Below are 26,767 nucleotides of genomic sequence, written 5' to 3'. Positions count from 1 at the left end.
TACTAGATCCATAAATACTTCCCATTACTTCAACAGCCCCAATTCTTTGACCTCAATATGGAAACTGAAAATTCTGCTTCTACATCATAAAGACTACCTTTTAAGGGTGATTTTCCCAATAAAATGGTTTGTTCTTCCCTAAGTCATTGTCACACAGTGCCAAGGCTAGTTACAATACATTTTTGGGCAGAAAACATGTGTTACAGTCCTTTATGCTGAACTATATTTTTATCTCCTGAGAAGTCAAAGTCACAATTTCATGGTCTTTGAGTTCTGTAGGACTGAGCTGTTTATAGAAGTGTGGGACCATTGCCCAAATCTTGGCTTAGAGGTAAGAAAATGCATTCCAATGACCTCTGAGAGCTGTGCAAGGAGCCACACACACATATCTGGTTCCCTAGAATCAGTGTAGTATCTGCCTCTAGGGCTGGCCACCTTTGCAATAGGAGGGATGAGTCTATTAGATCTGACAGTCTTACTGTATAGAATTAATTGTTAAACACAGTGCTGTGTGCAGAAAGACGTGAGGTAGAAAAAAACCTCAACAAAACACGTGGAAGTCATTGGGTGGAGGAAGGATTAGTCATCTTAGGTTTCTGATAATGAAGCTGGTCAGACACTGTCAAACAGATCTGGTGGTCTAGAGGCTTCCGTAGGCCTGTTTGCAAGAGGTATTGCACCCTGAGGCATAGAACACCATGGAAATAAGCTTGAAACTATGTGGGAAGAGCTGTCCTGTGTGCTGAAAGACAGTCAGCATCATTTCAGGCCTCCACCAACTACGTGCCAACAGCATCTTCCTAACCCAGTTGTCAGAACCAAAAGTAACTCTACAGTTTGCCAATGTACTTAGGGCTGGAAAGAGAATATGAAAGGTTCCCAGTTTTACAGCCCTGTCTTTAGAATCTATTTGAGCAGTAACATCTGCTCTGCAAGAGGGAAAGCTTGGCTTGAAGAGAAATGAACCCTCCAGTGTCTGTGTGATACTCCAGACCATTCTTGCGAAATCCCATGTGACTTCCTGAAGCTGAAGCAACACTAAACAGCTTCCTTTACAGAATCGGAAGCCTTAAGGGGTCACTGTCAATCTGGGCCAGGACTTAAGGGGAATCAGTGCCAAAGGGTACCTATAGTTGGGGGTTGGGCACTGATGGTATGCACTGGGACAGTGGCAGCCTCTGAGGCATAAGTGGCAGTTGCTTTAGTTGTCATCAGAAGCAGGGAGCTGGCCCTGTTCTATGACACTTGGGCTGGCAGTGCATTCTAAGCATATGACCTTGCACATTTAAGAAGGCCAGGAAAGACTGGGAGAATCATGGGAAAATAGTGATCTCATGTTGGATAAGAGAAAGCAGGAAGCTGTGTGTCATAAAGCTGGGATGTCAGTTTTTATACCCCATGCTGAGCGGCCTGGGGAAACCTCTGTAGTGTGGTGTGCATGAATTTCTCACTCAAAAATTGATGTGTTGGTAGCTTGGCTCTCAGTGTGGTGGTCAGGAGGTGGGGATTAGTGTAAGGTGATTAAGTCACTGGGGGAACTGTCATTGGAAGGAATTACTTTACATTTTGTGAGACTTTGGTGTATTCCTGTGTGGTTACCCAGACATGTTGATACATGCCTAACATTCTAACATTTGGGAAATGGAATGTATTCCAAGCCAGATCCTGTCTCAGAAGAAAAGAAAGGAAGTAGGGGTCAGGGGAGAGATAAGGGAAGATGGCTAAGGAATAAGAAAAGAAAGGGAAAGGAAAGGAAGAGAAGAGAAGATAGTAGATGAGATGAAAAGAGAGGTGAGGCAAGAAGGGGGTAGTAAGGGGAGGAAAAAGGAGAGGGGAGGAGAGAAGAGGAGAAGGGAGAGGAGAGGAGAGAAAAGGAGAGGGAGGGCGAGCTGGGAAAGCACAGCTCTATCTGGCTCCTGAAGGCTTTTTCCCTTCATGCTGTGGTTTCTCCTTGTGTGATGTGTTCTCCCCCTAACTCCAGTCACCATGATAACCTCACCAGGAACAAGTCAATGGTAGGATCAAGCCTTAAATTTCTAAGACCAAAACCAACTAAGTAAACTACTTTTTTGTTCTGTTTGTTTGTTTGTTTGTTTGTTTATGAGCAGGGACTCTCATTGCATAGCCCAGACTAGTCTGAGATTTCTTATGTGGCCCAGGCTGGCTTCAGGCTTACATTACTCCTCCTTCATCAACCTCCTAGGGACTGAGATTATAGTCATAAGCCACCATGGCTGCCTTAATCAACTTTGTATATACTCATTTGTTAACAATGTATTGTAACAACATAAATCAGATCAACACACAAATTCAGGAATCCACATTCAGTGAGTCCCTGGCTTATGCAATGCATTTTGTTTTCCTTAGTGAAGGATTAACAAAGAGCTATCACATTTGATCTCTCCAAGGGGATTAAAAATCCAGGTTTACTTCAGACACTGAAGAATGAAAATCTCACATGCAAGGAGATGCTTAAGTTGCAGAAAACTGGGATAACTGGAGAGCAATAATATAGTGAAGTGGAATAACGATAGTTGTGGAGGCCAATGAACAGAAAGGATATCAAGAAAACAGTTAACTTCTGGAGGCTGATGGATGTCGTCTCAAATCAGCATCAAAGGTGAGTGAGCTCTACACAGATAAGCAGAGCAGAGACATATTCCCAGCTAAGAAAAGCCTTAGCTACAAGCAATCTACTGTTTTCCAAGTCAGTTTCTACTCAGATATATCAGAAATGGAAAAAAGCAAAACAAAAACAAAAACAAAAACCAGGAATTGGAGTGCTTCATGCAATAACAATCCATCAGGCCCCATTCTATCAACAGTTTCTTATGTCAGCAGGATGGAAATCACTCAGCCATAAAGAAACCAGGTATACTGTAAGGAACAGACTCTATTCTGGAGAGGGAAGAGAGGGTTATTGGATACTCTGGCATCTGTTTATATCATGGCATTCTGTTTTGGGTTCAGTGTATCCTTCCCCTTACCCTTGTGCCAGCATGAATCAACAGATAATTCCCTATCCTAGTATCTGGGTGTTCTGATCATTGTTAAGAAGTGATGGTTGATCTGAACCTGCAATCAAACAACTTTCCTGATTCTCATTGCAACACAGGAAACACACTCTCTATTCCAATTGACCATATTTTACTCTCTTGGATAGGCATTTTTACATGACCTGTAGTCTTCTATTAGGTCCCTAAAGAAAACTATTAAAATGACATGACTAATAAAAATTGTGTTTCTCAAGATCATCAGATATGAAAGCTTCTTGGTGTAGCTCTGGCTTGTGAGTAGTGAAATGGCTCACAAAATGGTATTAAAACATGAATCAGAAAGAGATTGTACTATGCTGATAGCATCCATTCCATTTAAGAAACTACAGAGGACACAGACATATATCTGTGTGACAATCCTAGTGGCTGGAAAACTTTCAGTCACCTATATTAGTTTAGCCAAATGCTTAAGGATTATTTCAGTTAGAAATTCTATAATCACCACTTTAAGTTATTTTCCAAAAAATTTCCAGATCCATCTTATAGATTCTAGGCCAAAATGGGATGAAAGAGAAAACCTCTAAAGAAAGTTGAGTAGATTTCCCTGATCATACATTAAAATGTCAGAAATGGCCTAAGAAGGATGAGAATAGCCAGAAGAAGAAAACAACATTCAAACAAATATAATCCACCCACTTTAAAGAGGAACTTGACAAGCAAGAGAGTTTAGTTCAGCTGGAAACAGTCAAAATTAAAAAAGCAAGCAAAATTGGGACAAACAAGAAAGGTTTTTAAAAAAATCATGAAGCATATTTTCCATTAAAATTCCCCCACCCTGCTGGGGAGAGGCAGAGATAACAATCTGAAGATCTATAGCTTTGTTATTGTGAGTCTTCCTGATATCAAACAAAGCACAGATGAGCCTAAAATCCATATTACAGATGAGAGAAACTCAGCAGCCAAAGCCAAGTAGAGACAGCTTCAAAGGCAAACTAAAGTGATTACCCAAAGCAAAGATGAGGAGGTAGCTTAAGGTGGTAACTCCTGGGCCAAGAGTGTACAAGCAAACATGACCTCACTTCAGTAAAGTTCCCATAGGAGCTCCAGATGCCCTGTGATCCCAAGTGGTGGGAGGATGTTCATGGGTAAGGAAATGGCACATGAGGACTGTAGGTTTCACATTCAGATTAGTCTGATGGCAGCCAAAAACGGAGTTTTCTTAAGTGCCAGCCAAATGACCTCCAGAATCCCAGACAGGATCACACCTGGAGGCCCTGCAGCACCAAGATTAGTGTCATCTACATTGGTCTCAAAGGGCACAGTAGGGTTTTGATTCTTTATCAGGAGATGGAAATACCCAGTTCTTGCCACTGTAATTGTTGCCAGTGCTATGAAGAGCATTTACCTGGCATCCAGTACCTATTAACTGAAAGCCCTGAGGGTCTACTGCTGGAAATAAGCTGGCCTCATCCAACAATGGCTTTTTCTCACTAAATACTAAGGCTAATATCCACTAGCCCTTGTTTTCCCCTTTTCTTCTTGTCTGCTAGGAGGTTCAGAAAATGAGCACACTGGTGAGTTTGTTTTGTTTCCCAATCACAGACCTGCCCAGGCATCCCAAAGAAAACTCCTTGTTAAAAACATGATCGGTTGGAAAAACAACCAACCAACCAACCAACCAAACAAACAAACAACCAAACAAACAAAAAACCATTAGTGGTAAAGTTTAGCATTTCTCGAGCTTATTGGCTGTCAAAGCTCTGTGTAGCTATGGTTTTAAACAGTGAAGTGGCTCACAGAAATGGATAGGAAGGTCTGGTAAAGCTCCATAGCACTCCACAGTTGAGAAGGAATACAGCAACTGGGAACTTCCAACAAAGGCTGTACCCAGCCAGCTAAGCCTGAGCCCACCTGCATTTTCACATAACAGATGTCAACAGAACAACACTCTGCCCTCAAAATACAGCTGGGGTGGGCACAGTGGCTCTCACGTGAGGTAAAAGCTCAGTCAGGCCTTTGATTCTCCAATAGCACAGCAACTGAACCCTTAGGGCAAGAAGACAAAGAAAGAGGGTGTGGGAAGAAGGCTGGGGGTAGGGGGTGCAGAGATTGATTTTTTTTTTCAAAATGGCATTCAAAGCAAAAATTATATATAGTCTCATTGAGAACAGGGCTCAGCCAAAGGAAACTTTCTTACAGTTGTTCCACTTTCACTAAATATGAATTCAATGAAAAAAAAAGTTCACTTTAAACCAAAACAAGAGCACCAGGCACAGGGTGTACTCAGAAAATAAAACAACAGCAAAACAAATAAAAGCATCTTAGAAAGATACAGAATAGAAGATGAGTTCCTGACATCAGGAAAGGTTTGCATGCATGCAGATAAAGATAAAGGCACTAAGACTAGAGAGAAGGACTGGCTGAATGACCCCATGGGTAAGTGCTCCTGCTCTGAAAGCATAAGGACCTTAGTTTGAATCCCAGCTTCTACATAAAAAATGGGTGTAGGCTGCACATGGCTATAAGCCCAGAATTGTAGGACAAAGACAGGTGTATCCCAAGAGCCTACTTGGGCCAGAATGGAAGCTTTTGGTTCTATGAGAAACTCTGTCTCAAGAAAATAAAGTCAGAGCAATAGAGGAAGACATTTACCTGCATATACACATGGGCCTGTGTTGTGACACACTCACCACATGCTTACCTACATAGACGTAGACATAGACATACATATATACACACATATACATATAGAATATACATATGCATATACATAATGTACATATATACAATGTGTGTATATAGACAACATACACACAATATGCACATACACCATATACATATACAAAATACACACACTATATACACATACACCATATACATACAACACACAAACACACTTCACACCCTCACATGCCATATACACATATGCCATATATACACAACACACTCACAAGAAAAATGGAGATGCTAATAATTTTGAAATAGACAATTTGTGCCCACATAGCACAGCCCTGAATAAGTCATGCAGATACCATAAAACACCTGTATTAATTATTTTTCTATTTCTATGAAGTGACACCATAATCAAGGCAGCTTGTAAAAGAAAGAGTTTATTGTAACTAATGGTTCTGGAAGGTTAGAGTTCAGTATCATTATTGTGCAGAACATGGCAGCAGGAAGGCTGGCCTGGAACTTGAGGAATAGCTGAGAAATTACATCCTGGTGCATAGGCATGATATAGAGAGGGACAGAGAAAGACCACTAAATGGGAATAGTGTGGGCTTCTGAAACCTCAAAGTCTACTTCTAGTGACACACCTCTTCCAAGGCCACACCACACCTCCCAATTCAACAAGCATTCAGATATATAAGCCTGTAGCATCTATTCATGCTATAACACAAAAGATTCCACAAAACAACATAAAACTATATTCTTGACAAATAGCCAGAGAACAATTAATGCCTAGAGGAGATATACCCTACTCAATCAAGTTACTATGATTTGGCACTAAAGAGGAATTCTTCTAGCCTTGAGGCAAAGGTCACTTTTAGAAAAGACAAAATAAGATTCTTAATACACATCCATGGCATCACTCAACACTAAAAGAAAGCCTACACAGGTCTGGAGTAAAGTGGTGCTCCTACATCAGTCTCTAGATTATTTTCCTAAAATATTATTTATTCTGTGGAGTAAATGGATTATGGAAAGAAGATAGTTTTTCCATGTAAAACCATGGAGCCAGAATTTTAACCTAGTCTTTTGGCCTTGAATGCACATATTTTGAGGCCAGCCAACCTGTTCCTCTGTTAACAACTACAAAGGCGATAGGTAGATAGTTCATGGTAAAATATTTATGACTGTCCTTGTAAGTGGTTCTTACCCATTAAACACAACCATCTAAGAACTGTGGAATGGAGATGTTATTTTAAGAATACCAGACAAATACATCAAATCCACCTGAATACAGAATTTGCCTTTTATAAAAGAAGAATTGAAGGTTGTGTTTCCCAACTAGGTAAAAAGACAGGTGTCTAACCTGAAAGATGATGAATCACAGAGGAAGGGAAGAATATGGGATGCAAACATTTTCTTTTCTCACTGTAATTCCTTAATCAGGTCAATCTCATGCTAAAATATGGTTAAAGAATATTATAATTTTAATCATAGTTCTGTGAATAGCTTCTTAACATGAGAAAAAGTTTTTAGAAACTAACATCTCTTAGAGTGATGACATATTTGCCAGAATCCCAGCAGTTCCTAGTAGAATACTGATTTTTCTACTATAAATTTGAGGAAGGTAAAATTTAATTCATTAAGAATGGAACATGTAAGATGCCTCATGTACTATCAAATTATGCATAGCCAATGAACTAGCCTAATAAAGGTCATGTGAAGTGGTAATGAATTAATGTAAATAGTGGTTAGCTGCGGGTTACTTTAAAAATAATCTATTCCTTGTTCTGTTCTACACTGCTCAAAGATCTTGTAGTAGCCATGTATATACTTCTATAAACTAATAATCCATCTTAAATTAGAAACTTCAAATAACCTTTTATTGAATTTTTAAACAATTTTATTTCATACTATTATATGTTTAGACATAATGTGTGTGGTTATGGTTGCCACAGAGAGAGTATGTAGGCCAGAGGATTTCTCCATGGATTTAGTTCTCTTCCTCCACCATTATGAGGACTCCAGGGGTGAACTCAGGCCACCAAGCCTTGTACAGAAAGAGTTTTTACCTACTGAGCCCTGAATTCTAAAACAAAATCAAAAACATTGGGTAATTATGATATAATCTACTCAACAGATAAGGGGTATAAATCATCCATAGTATAGTTTTCAGTGTCAATCAGAGCTCTTCCAATCTGAAGTTGCAAAGGATATCATAGCATGTTCTGAAGGCAGAATATCATTGTAGATCAAAGAGCTGGGTTGGTGTTTAAGTTTCTCTTTCAGTAGTGTGCAGAGTAATTTCCTGTACAAAAGATGCTAGCACATAGGGGGGAAAGGCTCTACAGAGGAATAGGCTTGACTTGTCCATGTTCAGTGAGTTGTATAGGTGTTGCCTTCAGCAATAGGGTCTTGCCATCCATTTGTGGAAAGCAACCTATCGTCTTGGAAACAGCCTGAACTGTTTAGGGGTTCCCATGGAACCCATTTGCCCTAATTGGTTAGAATTTAAATTTGGATGTGAAAAAAAATTACTTTTTCCTGGTATCCTTGGTCATTTATTCTAGCAGTATGTTTGGCATAATTCCTTTTAGACCTTGATCTGAAACATCATCTTTTTTATCATATTCCTACATAGAATTAAGACTCTGGGTACACATGATTTCAGATCCCAATTTTTCAGAGCCCTCCACATACTCAGGAACTCCTTGGCTGCACACAGATAATCTGCTCAGCTTCTGCCATGGGTATCTGTCTTTGTATGCACTATCCTTTGCAGCCCGTGACCCTCAGATGTAGTCTCTGTCTCCCATTACCAGATAACCTCAAAGGTGTCTTCAAAGATGATTTGATCAATGTTACAATAACTTAACAAATGATCACACTTCTGCTCATGAGCTAGAATTTTGAGAGCTTCCAACTACATTCTCCTACTGAACACCACTGCCCTTTAATAATGTAAAGATAATAAGAGATTTAAAAATCAGTTAAAAGTTTCAAAATGTTTAATTGAATAAAATAAGGTGGCTTCTTTAAAATAAGGTGATTACACCATTTATCTGGTTAACATCAGCCAATATGTGAATTCCATGAATAAAAGATAATGAGACCCACTGAGGCTCAGAAGAGCGTTTCCAGTCTCATTTGTACCAACTCTATCAGTGCACTCTGGAAAAGAAGTTCACTTACTGAGTACCTAAAAAAATGACTCCCTGATGTCTTCCTACCATAGTTTTAAGTCTAGTTTCTTAGGGTATGCTGCTTAGAATAAGAATTAGACTGTTATTCAATCCACTCCAGATGCAGCTAGAGAAGACAGCAAATGAAGCCAGTCTTTTGCTGAGCCAGGGCCTCTTGCTTGCCCAGGGTCATCATTGATGTGGGTTTTGTCACCACCAGCCAGATCCTGCCTGTTCCTGATTATTTTGAGACTCATTTGTTTGCCTCTGAGAATTTCATTTTCAGCTGATGAGCCCAGGCCCACATCATAACTAAAGGTGACACAGGCTGCCCTGGTTTGTCAAGTCAGAGCTGAAGGCGACAGGTGCAGCCCTGGTTTATCTTTGTAGATGCCGTTGGCAGTCCACCCATCCTTCATAGATGTTCCTTCTAAGGAAAATACACCCAAACAAGGACTTTCTAATTGCTTTAAGGAGGGGCAAATACAAATGACAAATTTCATATGAAGAAAACTGAGTAGAACGAAGAAAAAGGACCTTTTGTATGTGCCAGGGGAAATGAAGGCAAATTGCACAATGTCTGGAAAAGGACAGGGCACCCTGCAGACAAACCAACCTGAAGTTCTGCATGAAGTGCCGGAACTTGTCTACCCTCCTCGCTAGGGGCACGATAACATTGATAAGCGTGTTGGCCAGGTTGAGTTTTTCCTTTTTCACTTTCATGATGGGGCCAAAAGGTCGAAATAGGACAAGTCGCTGGAATTCGTGCTTGTGGTCCCCTTTGAAGGTCAGCTCATACAAAGTGCCTTTATCCCTTTCGGTTCGGTAAATCCCTGCGGAACAAAACAAGCAAAGGTAGGTTCAGAAAAGACAGTATCTTTTTATAACCAAGATCTCCTACAAATGTCTTTAAATTTTATATTAAATATCTATATTACATGACTAAAAATTCAAAATATAATTAATATTCCAAAAGAGATATAAACCCATCAGTCTAAAATTTCATTATGAAACCCTCATAAAACCACATGGAATGATTATAATATTAGATCTAAAACTATTTATATATTTAGAAGTATTGAAAAAAAGACTATTAGGAATGTTGACTAAGTCTGATATACTATTAGGATGTGTTCTTTATTGTTATTGTATATATTTTACAATAACATTAGAGTACGAACATTACCATTTATTTAACTTAAAATGTTCATTAAAATTATCTCTTTGAAATTATAGTAATTCCAGATGAAACAACCGCAGTGATTTATAGTGGCATCTTGGGAGAAAATGGGGCTAGAACCATGTGCCCTCTCCCCACCCCAAAGCTTTCAGAAGCGTTAAAACAATCCTCAAAGTATTCAGTATGGGCAGGCACACATCATATTTAGTCTCACATCTTCTTACCTGACCAAAAATCTCAAAATATGTGCATTCAAGGCCAAAAGACTAGGTTAAAATTCTGGCTCCATGGTTGTACATGGAAAAACTATTTTCTTTCCATAATCCATTTACTCCACAGAATAAATAATATTTTAGGAAAATAATCTAGAGACAGATGCAGGAAGAGAACTAGTTGAAGTCTTGCCTGGGCCAATTTTCATTACTTAGTGAATTGTTGATGTAGCTCAGTGATAGTGTTCTTGCTTAGTGTGTACAAGGCCCTGGGTTCAACCTCTACCACTCCCACCAAAAAGATGAAGCAGGTATCAATAGGTCTCAACAGTACATGGCACATAGTAAAGTGTGCATGCATGTTCCTCTTCATGATTACTCTCCTTTATCCCATCAGTTCTGGTGAAACAAGGCATACTGGGAAGGAAGAGAAACAGGAAGAAGTTTGTTCATGTTACCTTCATGTTGGGCCTGTGTCACTGAGAGTCACCTGTAAGGTTGAAGATGTAGCTTTAAGCAAATGCTACTAAAGACCAGCTTGACAGAACTGCCCCATCTAAGGACCAAACCATTGCTTCTCGGCCTTTTGGCTAAGATCAAGTGTAAAGACCAAACCACTCCTCAGGCCCACTTTCTCATCTAGGCCTTTCTTCCCTAGGATCTCTGGCATTGTGGGTGTTTTCCCATATATATTCTCTTATCATACATTACACACACACACACACACACACACACACACACACACACACACACATATATCTTCTCTCAAACTTTGCATTCTGACTGCAGCCTCCCCTCCCTCCATTCCTCCCAGTCACATCTCCTTTCTCCTCCAGATCCACTCCTCCTCAGTTTCTCTTCAGAAAAGAACAGGCCTCCCAGGTATATCAACCAAACACAGCATAACAAGTTGCAATAAGACTAGGCACAAACCCTCATACCAAGGCTGAATGAGACAACCTGGTAGGAGAAAAAGGGTCCCAAGAGCAGGCAAAAGAGTCAGAGACATCACTTTCCCCACTGTGAAGAGACCATAAGAACACTGCACTACACACCCATAAGGTAACCCACACAGGCTCCATGATTGCCCCTTCACTCTCTATGAGTCCCTATGAGCCCTGGTTATTTGATTCTGTGGCCTTTTTTTTTTTTTTTTTTGGTGTCCTTGACCCCACTGACTCCTAAAATCCTTCCCACCCTTTCTTCTGCTGGATTCCCCAATCTCTGCCTAATGTTTGGCTGTGGGTGTCCATATCTGCTTCTATCAGCTGCTAGATGAAGCCTCTCTGATGCCAACTAGTCTAGGCACCAATCGAGTATAGCAGATTATCATTAGGAATCACCCATTGACTTTGTTTCTTGCCGGTTGTGTTTGGTTTTATCTTAGGATTTTGAGCCAGGCAGCATCTGGTCCTGACTGTGTCAGGTGTGGGATCCCTTTCATGATATGGGCCTCAAGTTGGAACAGTCCCTGGTTGGTTACTCCCACAAGTTAACGGCCATCGCTACTCCAGCACATTTTGCAGGCAGGACAGATTGTAAGTTGAAGGTTTTGTGGCTGGAGTGGTGTCTCTGTCCCACTACTAGAAGCCTTGCCTAGTTACAGAAAATGGCCAGTTCAGGCTTTATATCCCCCCCCATTATTAGCAATCTTTGCGAGGATCACCTCATAGTTTGCAGGGAGTTTCATTTCTACATCACCCTCATTGCCCCTCAAGTCTAGTCATCTCTTCCAGTACTCTCACCTCCATTCCTCTGCCCTCTCTCTCTTCTCATCCCCACCTATCCTAAAAGTAGATGAAGAAAAATTAGCAGCATTCAAAAAATTAAGAAAGAAGCTTTTATTTTTGATTCATGTCATTTTCCCATCCCGCCTCTTGTTCTTTTTAAGCCTCACATTAGCTGAGCCTATACCTCCTAATCTCTGAAAAACTACAGAAATCAATCTCTGAGGGAACATGCTGGCCAATAGTGAGTTACAGCTCTTCAGGACATCTCACAAGATAATATTTCTTTCCTTTCTCACTCTTCTTCTTTGTTTCTTTTGTGGGAAACTTGCATCTTCTCCACACATGTTGGCAAGTTCTCTTCTTTGTTCTTTGACTTATGGGAGCTTTTTCATCCTCAAGCTCTGGTCTTGTAGCCTCTTTGATTTCATTCAATGTTTAGACCTCTCCAAGGTGCAGAAAAGAGTCTTGTACTGTGAGTTTTCAATGTGGCCTCATTTCACACAGTCACCCAACAGGCCTAACTAAAGATTCAAAAGGCACAGTGTGCTAGCAGAGAGCAAGGGTGACTGAGGGAATCAGTTCTCATCTAAAGCCTTTGCTACTTCCTAGAGTACCAAAAATGGGGACACCCTGCTCTGCTTGCCAATGTCAAGGATGCTAGGAGAATGGCTGAGCTCCTGCTGCGAAAAAAATTCAGCCTTCTTCTGCAGCCAGTAAAAGAAGAGAGAAAAAGATTTATTCATTTGGAGCCTCAAAGGACTTCTTTGGAAACATCAAATAATTCCTTCATGTCTGTTAATTCTTTTAGGTAATTAGTCCCACATGAGGAAACAGGCCTCTAATGATGTCTATAGCAGCTAGTTAGACTACATTTTTTTTATACAGTCCAAGCCGAGTCACACAGGAGTCCAGTTGTCATACAGGTGTATCTACACACTTAAAAAGCCCTTCATGCTGGTGACTGAGCCTTTGTTATTTTGTGTCAGCAGTGTCACCGCCCCCCCCCCCAGCATAATCCTGGCAAAGGTTGTTGACAGTTGAACTTGAAGATAAAAGAGTACAGGGAATTAGGGCCACTGGGAGGTAGGAGATTACTTGAAAAGGAACTGAGTTTGAGCCCCAGAACTCATGTGAAAAAGCCAGGGGAGGTTGCCCATGCTTAGATCATCACACATATAAACCAGATTTTAGATCCCTTAACTACTTCTATTTTAAATATAAGTTTTAATATCTAAAACCCTCCTCAATCTGAGATCTACCAAACTGAGATTCGCACCTGACACCCAGCTATTGCCACCAAGCATATACCCTTGAACAGCTCTGCATGAGAAGACACCACAGTTTGCCTTGTGCTAACTGAAAGGACAGCACTTAATGGAACCCTTTGCTCTGTGGAATCTTCAATAAGCAAAGCACAAAGGATCCTCGAGAAAGAGGACAGGAGCACCCAGAGGCAGGGGTGATTTTTAGCATAACACACAGACAACACAGAATAAACAGCCTCAGGCTGGATGTTCCTAATTGGAAAACTCAAAATGTGAAACTTAACTATACACAATGCTCACAAGTGTTGCATTTTAAGTCATTTTGGATTTTATATTTTTCTGATTCAGTTGATAAGGTGTCTGAAAATCTGTTTCAAGATCTAAAATTCTCCAAAATCTGGTACCAATCATTCCATATATATATATATATATATATATATATATATATATATATATATTAATATATAATATACACACATATATGTATGCGCACACACACACATACATATATATATGTATATATATATATATATATATATATAAAACTTGTGAGCTGTCATTTTAATTTTATGCAAATTAAACATAAAAATAAGACCTTTGCAGCTCCAGCTTGGACCTTTGGGACCTGCTTTCCTTACTTTGGGTTTGGAGTTTTGGCTCTCTGTGTACACATCCTAACTTAATTCTTTTCCTACTCAGGGCTCAGGCTGTGAGCCACAGGAAGGAAGATGTTTCTTGTAAAAGAAACAGTCTGCTATTAGACTGATAGAGCATAGTCTGTGCTCTCCCTCTCTGTGGAGAGCCGTGCCGCAAGCAATCGCCATTATAAGATGGCGCTGGCCTCCGCTGTGCCTAACTAGTAAACAAGCCTTGTACGCAGGTGCGAGAGTGAACTCACTCCTAGTCACTGCCCATTCTCGGGGCGTAATAGTGGGGTGATGGGCGAGCAACAAATCGGGAGCTGACACGCCACATCAGGTGCTGAAACACCATGGCTGAGGGCTATATAAGCGACTCCATTTTCTGGGGTCGGGGTCTTCCCTCCTGAAGAAGCAATAAAGCTTTTTGCTGCAGAAGAATCCGGTTGTCCGAGTGTGTTCTTGCCGGTGAGAACCGTAGCTCGGATCACCTCTCCTTCTCCTGCCTCCCTCAGCCTCTTCTCCCATGATGGAAATGAAACCCTTGTCTCATTGATGCAGATTAAGTATTATTCTACCTTCCAGCCCCACACCCATCCCTGCTCTAGTCTATTTCTTTCTAGGCCTGGAATCACCTGGCCATTTGGTCCTCTACCATCCCTATGTGCTATAGTCACCTTGGAAATCAAAATGACAAAGGATAAGGATGTACCACTTCTTGCCATCAGTAGACGTGAGTATATACAAAGTGACCGATGTTGAATGGATGGCTGAACCCATGCAGACACCTTCAAGCCATTCACCAGTAAAATACCTTCTTTATTCATAAGAATCCCATTCATTCTTTCTGCATTAATCTCTGCCTTTCCAGCTTTCCGATTTAGAACCTAAATCTCTCACCTGGAACCCAGGACTCTCACCTAGAACCAGGTTTCTTACTTAGATTGCTATCTGTAATCAAATGCTGATCAGTATCATAGCCTCCAGGTCTCAATTCACATTGCTTGCATCCTTTGGTCCTTAACCTGCTTAAGTGCCATTCAGATTCTGCCCTGGCGGTACCAGCTCTTCATAGCTTGTAGAATAAGCACCGATGCCATATCCTGGCTTCAAGACCTTCCACAGTCTGGTACCAATGCACTGTCGTAATTGAACATGTTGTCACTGCATCGGGTACTATGTGGACTGCAGTCAAGCTGGTGTGTATGGGAGGCATGGAGCCACACTTCCCTGTGGAGAATCCACAAGGAACCCTTGTATACTTTCAGTGGGAATGTAAAGTTGCTGTGTCTCTTATAGTTGAATATTCACAGGCATAAGTTACAGCAGCTAAGAGAGAGAACACAAATCTCCTTGAGAGATAGATGAATAAAACGTGGTGTATGTATATGATGGAAATTTATTCATTATGAAAAAAGGAACGTAATTTGACATACCCTACAAGGTCGGATTTTGGTTTATTTATTTATTTATTTATAGAGTACAAGGTCAGATTTTGAGAACACGGTGTTAAGTGAAATATGCTGTCCACACAGTAAGAACCACTGCCTAATGCTACTTTTATAAAACTACCCAAAAACAGTTAAAATAATGGAAATAGAAAGTAAAATGGAGGTGACCAGGGAACAGGAAAGCGAGAAGTGAGAAGTTAGTGGCTCATAGATTCAGTTGTGGGTTTTCTTTGTTTTATTTTGTTCTGCTAATGCTTGAACCCAGGGCCTTGTATATGCTAGGATCATAATCTAATGCTCAGCTACATCCATAACCCTAAGGCTTTTATTTGGGAAGATAAAATTATTCTGGAGATGGATGGTAGCGATGACTGCCTCGTTACATAATTATACTTAGCACTGCTGAACTAAATAATTAAAAAGTTGCTCCTGATCAGTTGTGAGTTTTCCAGTATCCTGCTCTCCTCTGAGAAGACCTTATACGTTCTCCCAGGCACACAAATTTCAATGGCCTTGCACTTTTCTCCTAGCCTTTCTAATCTCACCAGCCTCCCTGTGGGGAATTTTCTGCCGCTTTCTCCATCTAAAGTGGCCCTTCATCATCCTCCAGGCATTTTCTTCACAAAGTCCTTACACTTCCCTTTACTAAACCACTTTCTTGGTACCTGAGAAGGAAAAGGGATGTGGAAATCATCTGGTCCAGACATGTGAACAGACAGAGACCCAGAGACGCCATCCTTTGTCTCAAGGAGCCACTTGTTTCTGGTCACCAGGCTCATAGCCCTGTTTAGGGTTTATTTCTTAGAGTCACTGTTCATGATGCACGCTGACTACTAGAACAGGGGGATTAGGAACATGGGAAATGCACAGTGGGCAGAGAAACCTGCTGCACATAGCTTCCTAAATCACAGGCCATCCTTTCATGCTTGGCTTTTTCTTAACTTATGATATAATTTTGACAGTTACTAAATAAGTTGTTCTCCAGACTGTGAAACACTAGAGTCAGTAAATGTTGAAGAGCATGATTTTTGTGTGTGTGTGTGTGGGGGGGTCAGATTTTCTAATTTTTTAAAAAAAGTCTATAGTTATCCCTCAGTGTCTATGAAGGTGCTCTAGGATACCATTGGGATACCAAAATATGAGACGAATACTCAATTTCCTTGTATTAAATAGCATAACACTTACTTATAACCTGTATGCTTTCAATAATTTTTGGTTGCTCGTAATACTACAATGAGTAAATTTTATGTAAATGACTGTTTCCCTCTATTGTTTAGGGACTAATGACATGCAAAACGTCTGGGCCACAGTGAAGTCAGTTTACTGTTTTAACAGAGGAGAGATAAGGCCTTAGGAGAATCACTGCATAGCAAAGTAACACATGGGCAGATGACAGGAAATGAGATCAGGAATCATCAGGAAGGAAGGCCCTGGAACAACAGGAAGTGGTAAAGCTCTTAAGATGGTAGCCACAGATAAGATAAGGGGAAAAAAAGAGTTTGGCAAGGACTTGGCTGGTGACTGGAACGCTGGGGGAGCTGGGGCGACATAAAACATAATTCTAGCTAAGGTGAGAAATCAGTTAAGAACTGGACATATTTATTTTAGCAGACGAGTAAGTAGGCTTATGTCACTAGGTAAGCTTTCATAGAGATATTGATTTGCAGATTTCCACCCTATAAATTAAAGCTTCAGATGTGGGTGAGATAATCTAGAAAGAGTCTTTTACCGAGGAAGTGGGAGCTCAGTATACCCAAAACACAGTTCCTAACATTCATGATATGCAAGGGATATCAGCATCCTTTGGTGTGAAAAAGGAAGATATGCAGCCAGGCGTGACAATGTGCATGAATCTGAGAAATTTTTGCTAAGGAAAATCAGCCAAATACTAAAATACAAATATTGCATTCTCACTTATATGTGGAATCTAAAACAAAACAAAACAAAACAGAAAAGCAGAAAAGGAAGCAGAGAATAGAATGGTGGTTACCATGGTCTGGAAGAAGGCGGGGATGGAAGGGATGAGAAAGGAGCAGATGTTCATTTAAAGGTACCAAGTATCAGACTGGAAACATTTTAGTGACCAATTGTTTTATATGGTGATCATGATCAACAATATCATGTATTTCAAAGTACTTAGGATATTTTTAATATTCTTATCACACACATGAGTGCACACAAATGAGGTGCTTGGACACCAATCATCTTTATTAAATCTATAATGTATGAAAAAGCAAAACATTAAATTATTTGTCATATTATTAGTCATTTGAAATAGATACATAAATAGATGAATAAGTGGAAGATAGATAGAACCTATCATGCTAACAGGGGGGTATATATACCTTCAGACACAGTGTGCATGGATCTTCAAAAAAGGACTGAGATGTGTCCGTGACAGGAGGACTCAGAGGCAGAAGTTAGTGATGTCAGAGAACCAGTGTGAAATGCCAAATACCTCTTAAAGGTGGCCTCTGTTTCACCCTATGAATCCTCTTAATCCCTGCCCCAGCCACTCCACCACATCTCCATTATTCAAGCTCCTTAACTACCTACAGGCCACCTGCCTGCTCATTACTGCTCCTCTGACTAGAGGGTCGGCATTTTAAAAGCCAGAGCTATGTTTCTGAAACACAATAAAAATTTGTTACACAGATGGCACAGAGAAGATGGGAGATGTGCTTGACTAGAAAGGGAACAAATACAATTGGGCAGAATGTAGAGGGAGTGGCAAAAAGACAGATGGAGAAACAATTTCTAACGCTGAAGTAAAGGAGCAAAGCGTAACTAATGAACACAGGGCTAGACGGAGGAACTGGCAGGTAGATGGCTCCACAACCCAGAAAAGCACTTGGCAAAGACATGTAATTATCTAGAACCTCACACAGGACATAAATGGGAACACAGGGCCTCAGCATTTGGAGTTACAGAGTAAGGAATTAAAGGTGGTAAAATGGGCATAAGAGGAGTGCCGTTAGTGGGTTGGCATAGTGACACTAGGTAGAAATGGCAGATCTGTCTTTGATCTCATTTTAAGAAACCAGTGATTAGGAGTTATGGATGTACAGTTAGACTGAATGAAGTCAAAGAAGTCAGGTGGAGAGGGGTGGGGTGGAGACCGTGGAGCGCCCTTGGGACCCCAGAGTTGCTCTTAGTAAGGTTTGCTTCCGAACAGCTGCCAAGACTTTCTCTCGAAACACAGTGCATCCATCTACTCAGGATGCTACGGAGAATCAGAAAAGTTAAGATAAAAGCAGCAGGTGGAAGCAGGAAGTAAAAGATCAAAGCCCAAGGGATGTGTGACCAAGCTATTATCTGTGGTCTGTGGGAAGCGGTTTCTGCTGTGCCTGCGTGGCCTAATTGGTAAACAAGCAACGTGCGCATGTGCAAGAGTGTTTTCGTGCCAAGTCACGGCCCATCCCAGGGCATGGTGATGAGGCTCTGGGAGAGCAGCCAATCAGGTGTGGACACGTCACACTAAGGTGTATATAAGCAGCACCTTTTTGGTGCTTGGCGTCTTCCTCTTCATGTTGAAACTGATGTAATAAAGTTGCTGCAGAAGGATCCGGTTTCTCACGCATGTGTTCTTGCTGGTGAGACAATAGTGCGTGTGAGAGTGGTCCACTACTGACTTCTATCCAGCCAACTGGCTACCAACATAGCAGATGCATGTCTGAACTGAGATTTACATTTCCCATCACTCATACCTGGCTTTCCAACCATGTTCACAAATACTGTCTTGATTTTTAAAAGTATTTTTCAAAGAGATAAGCTTTTTCTTGTTGCATCTGGGTGACTAGAGCCCTTTGAAGATTGAAATAAGTAACTTAATCAAGGTTATACACAATGTGTTCACAGCTGGATGGACATACAATTGTGAATTTAAGAGCCATATCATGGTTCATTTCTTCCAAGTAGATCAACATTACCATAAAAAGATATTTTTTAGTGCTTTTCTGTTCTTTATCATTGAAACTGACTTTTGAGAATAGAAAAAAAAATTATGATGCTTCCAAAAGCTAACCAACTCAGTAAAGTATATCAGAAAGCCAGTTGCAAAATTCATCCTTAAAAAGTGATACAATCTATTATTGATTCATTGATGTCAATATTTATTTGTCTTTCAGATAGGGTTAATAGTAATATATCATTCTTCTAAGAGCTACTTTGAAGAGTAAATCAATACATGTAAAATATGCAAATCTGGTGGATAAGCAGTACTCATCAATGCCAGCATCCGCATGGTAAGTGCCATTGCTGTGATCATGTCTTTCTAGGCTGTGCCATTAGTCATTGAATGTCTAATTGCTTTAGTCACATAGGCCAAGACTTCAGAAAAAGCATGTCTGTGTGTTGTGCTGGTGTCAAGTCTTTTTGAAGGCAGAATCCAATTGCTGACATTTTTAAAAGTTGCTACTGTAGAACTAGATGTTCTTCCTATTATTGAAGTTCAGATTTTTTTCTGTTGCTTTAAGAGCATCGTAACATATATTAGACTGTATACTATCAGAATCAATGTAAAATTTCAACAATAATACAGCAATATTTTAAAGTATTGTTCAGGAAATTCACTTTTTTTTTGGGGGGGTGACTCTACTTAGCTCACTGAGGTGACAAGGTGACGAAACATGATTTTAAAGTCCTTCCTGGGTATCAGAGTTCTACTCCAGGGACCTGTGTGACCTGATCCAGCCTGGTGTTACTAATGCTATGGAAATTTCATCTCTCAGGAGCACTTTCTTTTTTTTTAAATTTTTTATTAGGTATTTTCCTCATTTACATTTCCAATGCTATCCCAAAAGTCCCCCATACCCACATCCCCAACTCCCCTACCCACCCACTCCCACTTTTTGGCCCTGGCGTTCCCCTGTACTGGGGCATATAAAGTTTGCAAGTCCAATGGGCCTCTCTTTGCAGTGATGGCCGACTAGGCCATCTTTTGCTACATATGCAGCTAGAGACACGAGCTCCGGGGGGTACTGGTTAGTTCATAATAATGATCCACCTATAGGGTTGCAGATCCCTTTAGCTTCAGGAGCACTTTCTAACCCACTGCTGAGTACCAAGTCTGCTTCAAGCATGTGGGTCCCAAGGCCATACCCTAAGACTGTGATTCTAAGGCAGGGAAGCTATCCTGGTTGGTGTAGACTAGAAAATAAACTGGTCTCCTGGACCAGGGCTGCCAGGCTTGAATGCCTTTGTAGGTGCAACCCATCCAGAAGCTGCCTGCCCTTATCAAGGGCTCCTAAAGAGGCCAATGAAGTGTCATCACTCTGTTATAGCCAAGAGTCCCATCCACACAGCATGCCTGGGCCACACTACATGAGCTGCCAGGACGCACAAACTGGTTAGATTTACAAGGGTCCTTAGTTATCTCTGATCACAGACAGCAGCTCGCTGTAGGAACAGCCTCTGGAGGAGATCAGCTTCTCTTTCCCCTAAGATGTGTTAGCCCATAGGTAGCCATATGCAAAGGCCAATATAATGAAGACGGAGTGTGACCTGAGTCTCTCTTGGCAGTGAGATCCTTGGGTAAAGCACTAGAGAACTCAGATCCCACCCAGACTTCAGAGATGCCAGCATGCATGCCCTCAGCTTTAATTCTCCTGGAGGCTCCTGTCTTCATGCCCTTCCCTCCATGGTTAGCTAGAGCTCCAGACCATGTGCTCTCATCTCTTGCAGATAGACAAACTCAGGGCCTGCAAGAGACTGAGCAAACAAGAGGAACATGTGGAGAGCACATGAGGGCTGTGTTCTTGCTCTGATGCATGCTAGTGTTTGGCAGGTGGCGCCCTGAAGTAGAGAGGTACAAAGGCCATCCATGGCACTTGGCCCTAGTGCCAGACAGGTAGGTAGAGGTGGGAAGGATCCCAGTAGTGACCAAGTGTGGCAGTCATGTGTCTAGAAACACTAGCACAGCCAGCATTCTCCTTGCCTCCATGCACAGCTGTGAACTGCTGCTGTGATCCACCAGGCTCTGGGAGAGTTCCTTCTCATGTGTGCTAGAAAGGGCTTTGAATTGAAAGCCCACCCAGGATTGCATGGAACAAGCCCTCAGAGGCTGTTGTATCCTGAGTATACTGGGTGTAGTGAGTGCTAACACTGGTGGGAGAGGAGGACAGGATGCCAGCTGGCCTTTACCAGCTGTTGTTAACTGAGCTAAGAGTCCAGTTTGGGGACTGCACCTCTAGCCTGGCCAACCTCCCACTGGCCCCCAACTGCCATCCCCATACTCCTTGCCTCCAGACATCTGCTGGCCCAGTGCCTTAGGTTCTGATGAGTGGAACTGATCCTGTTCCTTCTGCCCCTTGACCACTCAATAGCATTCAGTACAAGACTCCAACCCCCACCAGAACCCAAAAAGCAGGTACAGGGAGCCTCCTTTGAGTGCTTTTGTTTATACTGGGTAATGTGGTCCACACCCAACCCTCAACCCATTTAACCTTTTCTGGGAAAAGAATCACAAAGGACTCCAACTGAGAGGTACAATATCTGGGCATTGTTTTTTGCTATCGCCCAGTGATAGCTTCTGAGCCAACCCAGATCCTGAGGAGATCACTGACCCAAAGCTTCAAAGGTCTGCAAAGACACCTGGGAGTTTCACCCCAAGCTGGCTAGGGCTGCCCCCTCCATGAGGCTTTGAGGATATGTGTGGCAACAAAGACTTCTCAAGACTTTGAGCCTCCTGCTGACCATAAATATTAAAACATGCTTATCAGAGCAAAGCAGCTCTGCCTGGTGATAGTGTGGGTAGGTGGGACAAAAGCCAATTTAATAGGCCCTTCAAAGATTAGCTAGAAACTGAGAGGAAGGGAAACCTGCATTTGTTGGGGGGAACCTGCCTAGGAGAAATCTGTTTCCCTGTGAATCCAGGAAGGGCCCAGTGATCATCGCACTGCCTGGTAGGGTAAACGAAGGCCAAGCTCTGTTGTTACAATGTGTCCAGGGAGAATCCTACATCGCCTCCAGGATCTCGAGGCCCACCTTAACCCCAAGGTGCACTCCAGGCACACATGTCTCTAAGAGAAACTGCTCCTTGACCCACTGCTACCAGTCTTGGCTTAGCATTGCTGTCCAGAGACCACACCTCCGGTGGGGTTCTCCATCTCCCTGGAACCCAGACTGGCCATTGGCTGCTCTCAGTTCTCCACCCCGACATGTCATGAAATTCACTTTTAATTCATAATATTACCTGAAAACGTTGAAACGTAGGTTCTTACGCCTTTGTCATTTGCCTTTCTAATTACCACTTTCCTCTTTAATCATCCATACTGTTTAGCAAAAATCCTGTTTATTATTAGATATTATAACAGTATGTTTGCTCACAATCACTAATATAATTAGAATAGATCACTTCCCTCTGCCAGATGCACTGAGTTTCCTGACTCTTCCAGACAAACTTCTGAGGGTGGCCAACATCCATGCTAGACAGTCTCAGTTTAGTCCTGGTTCTTATACTTTGTACCTTAAACAAGCTACTTAATAGCCTAGAATTTCTACTTTTTGGCTTTAAGAATTGGATCCCTTTAAATCCTCAAAGCATCAACATCAACTGCTTTGTGCTTCAAGGAAAAAGTCACAAATTAAATCTCTTGTGTTTGACTGAGTCATTTAATTAGCTCCTGGTATGAGTTCATTTTAGTTGTACAAATAAGATATATAGTTTAGAGTCTCTGGTTTTATGTGGAGTTCCTTGATCACTTGTACTTGAGCTTTGTACAAGGAGATAAGAAGGGATCAATTCGCATTCTTCTACATGCTAACTGCCAGTTGACCCTGCACCATTAGTTGAGGATGCTGTCTTCTTTCCACTGGGTGGTTTTAGCTCCTTTATCAAAGATCAAGTGACCATAGGTATATGGGTTCATTTCTGGGTCTTCAATTCTATTCCCTTGATCTAACTTGTCTGTTGCTGTACCAGTACCATGCAGTTTTTTTTTTTTTGTTTTTTTTGTTTTTTTATCACAATTACTCCGTAGTACAGCTTGAGGTCAGGCATGGTGATTCCACCAGAGGTTCTTTTATTGTTGAGAAGAGATTTTGCTATCCTAGGTTTTTTGTTATTCCAGATGAATTTGCAAATTGCCCTTTCTAACTCTGTGAAGAATTGAGTTGGAATTTTGTTGGTGATTGCATTGAATCTGTACATTGCTTTCAGCAAGATAGCCATTTTGACTATGTTAATCCTGCCAATCTATGAGCATGGGAGATCTTTCCATCTTCTGAGATCTTCTTTAATTTCTTTCTTCAGAGACTTGAAGTTCTTATCATACAGATCTTTCACTTTCTTAGTTAGAGTCACACCAAGGTATTTTATATTATTTGTGACTATTGAGAAGGGTGTTGTTTCCCTAATTTCTTTCTCAGCCTGTTTATCCTTTGTGTACAGAAAGGCCATTGACTTGTTTGAGTTAATTTTATATCCACCTTCTTCACTGAAGCTGTTCATCAGGTTTAGGAGTTCTCTGGTGAAATTTTTAGGGTCACTTACATATACTATCATATCATCTGTAAATAGTGATATTTTGACTGTTTCCTTTCCAATTTGTATCCTCTTGATCTCCTTTTGTTGTCTAATTGCTCTGGCTAGGACTTCAAGTACGATATTGAATAGGTAGGGAGAAAATGGGCAGCCTTGTCTAGTCCCTGATTTTAGTGGTATTGCTTCAATTTTCTCTCCATTTAGTTTGATGTCAGCTACTGGTTTGCAGTATATTGCTTTGAAACTTATAGAAGAGAAAGTGGGGAAAAGCCTCAAAGATATGGGCACAGGGGAAAAATTCTTGAGCAGAACAGCAATGGCTTGAGCTGTAAGATCAAGAATTGACAAATGGGACCTCATAAAATTGCAAAGCTTCTGTAAGGCAAAAGACACTGTCAATAAGACAAAACAGCAACCAACAGATTGGGAAAGGATCGTTACCAATCCTAAATCAGATAGGGGACAAATATTCAATATATAAAAGGAACTCTAGAAAATGGACTCCAAAAAATCAAATAACCCTATTTAAAAATGGGGTACAGAGCTAAACAAAGAATTCTCAACTGAGGAATACCCCGAAGGGCCGAGAAGCACCTGAAAAAAATGTTCAACATCCTTAATTATCAGGGAAATGCAAATCAAAACAACCCTGAGATTCCACCTCACACCAGTCAGAATGGCTAGGATCAAAAATTCAGATGACATCAGATGCTGGCAAGAATGTGGAGAAAGAGGAACACTCCTCCATTGCTGATGGGATTGCAAGTTTGTATAACCACTCTGGAAATCAGTCTGGCTGTTCCTCAGAAAATTGGACATAGTACTATTGGAAGATCCAGAAATACCTCTCCTGGGCATATACCCAGAAGATGTTCCAACTGGTAATAAGAACACATGTTCCACTATGTTCATAGCAGCCTCATTTATAATAGCCAGAAGCTGGAAAGAACCCAGATGTTCTTCAACAGAGGAATGGATACAGAAAATGTGGTACATTTACACAATGGAGTACTACTTAGCAATTAAAAACAATGAATTTATGAAATTCTTAGGCAAATGGATGGGTCTGGAGGATATCATCCTGAGCGAGGTAACCCAATCATAAAAGAACACACACGATATGCACTCACTGATAAGTGGACATTAACCCAGAAACTTAGACTACCTAAGATACAATTTTCAAAACACATGAAACTCAAGAAGAAGGAAGACCAAAATGTGGATACTTCGTTCCTTCTTAGAATGGGGAACAAAATATCCATGGAAGGAGTTACAGAGACAAAGTTCGGAGCTGAAACAGAAGGAAGGACCATCCAGAGACTGCCCCACCCAGGCATCCATCCCATATACACCCACCAAACACAGACACTATTGCATATGCCAGCAAGACTTTGCTGACAGGACCCTGATATAGCTATCTCTTATGAGGCTATGCCAGTGTCTGGCAAATACAGAAGTGGATACTCACAGTCATCTATTGGATTGAACACAGGGCCCCTAAAGATAAAGTAATGCAAGGACCTAAAGGGATTGGCAATCCTATAGGAGGATCAACAATATGAACTAACCTGTACCCCACAGAACTGTGTCTCTAGTTGTATATGTAGCAGAGGATGGCCTAGTCGGCCATCAATAGGAGGAGAGGCTCTTGGTCTTGGGAAGATCATATGCCCCAGTACAGGGGAATGCCAGGGCCAGGAAGCAGGAGTGGGTGTGTAGGGGATCAGGGTGGGGGGAGCGTATAGGGAACTTTCGGGATAGCATTTGAAATGTAAATGAAGAAAATATCTAATAAAAAAAGCGAAAATAAAAGATATACAGTCTAATCCAATGGTCATCTGGAGGGAAATATATTTGTATGTCTGAGGAATTTCTAAATACAGATAAGCTACAGAGAAAGATTAAGATATAAATAGTAAGTCTAGAAAATACATTATAATTTTCTGCTGTAATAGATATTAGTTGACTGGAACTTATCTTTTCCAGTAGAAACTGGTAAGCTTTAAAAAAAAATACAAGTTCCTGAGCTCCAAAATATACCTGTCAAATTAGGGATGCATCTAAGTTACTGTTCTATTACTGTGAGAAGACACCATGTTTCAGACAACTTCTAAAAGAAAGTTTTAAATTGGGGGATTGCTTACAGTTTCAGAGGGTTAGTCCATGATCATCATTGGTGTGGGTAGGATGGGGGCAGTAAGCATATTGCTGAAGGGGTCGCAGAGAGTTTTATATTCTGGCCCATAGGCAGAGAGAGTTGAGGCCAGGAGAGGTAGAGACAGCGGCAGAGAAACAAAATACAAAGAAAGAGAGAGGGAGAGAGACAGAGAGAGTGAGAGCGAGAGAGTGAGACAGCAAGAGAGTAAGGAGAGAGAGAGAGAGAGAGAGAGAGAGAGAGAGAGAGAGAGAGAGAGAGAGAGAGAGAGAGAGAGTGAGTCTGGGTCTGCCTTGGGGTTCTGAAACCTTAAAACTCACTTCCAGTGACGCACTTCCTCCAATAAGATCACACCTACCCAATAAGGAAACACCCCTAATCCTTCCCAAACAGTTTCACTGAGTAAGGACCAAGCATTCAAATAATAGAAGCCTATGTGGGTCATTTTCATTCAAACTGTCACAGGGTGGGACACCATCTTTTAGGAATCATTGTTTTAACATTTGAGTCTTCAGTGCTAGAAAACAAAATAGAACAACTAGTGGTTATCATATACAACAGAAATGGACAAATGCTGTGAAGTTTCTGAGCAAGTACAAGAAGGTGTGTCTTTGCTGGTTTCAGTATGTCACAAACAGAGTAGAGAAACTGATGTCCACCCAATTTAAGAATCACTGCGCAAAGCGTACTTGTAGACCCAGTTGCATATACCCTTCCCCAAATACCTATTTCCTAAAAGAGAAAGTTTTAAGATGTGGCTCAAACACGGGTGACATTTAAATACAATCAGGATAATGTGCCATTCC

The 26,767-nt window shown here is 41.2% G+C and overlaps 1 protein-coding gene across 6 annotated transcripts in view; it reads right to left on the bottom strand.

Moving 5' to 3' along the window:
• The window catches only part of Csgalnact1 (chondroitin sulfate N-acetylgalactosaminyltransferase 1), a 359,628-nt gene that overhangs the window by 32,405 nt on the left and 300,456 nt on the right, over nt 1-26,767 (bottom strand). For all 6 annotated transcript variants that reach the window (XM_085843930.1, XM_085843931.1, XM_085843932.1 and 3 more), the window contains one exon: nt 9,465-9,681. In XM_085843930.1, the coding sequence (XP_085700056.1) occupies nt 9,465-9,681 (217 nt within the window). The remainder of the gene's footprint in view (nt 1-9,464; nt 9,682-26,767) is intronic.

This window comes from Mus caroli, unplaced genomic scaffold, assembly GCF_978045245.1.
Source record: "Mus caroli unplaced genomic scaffold, Mus_caroli_1 scaffold_10, whole genome shotgun sequence".
Taxonomy (NCBI): domain Eukaryota; kingdom Metazoa; phylum Chordata; class Mammalia; order Rodentia; family Muridae; genus Mus; species Mus caroli.
This window is presented reverse-complemented; position numbering and strand designations above follow the sequence as displayed.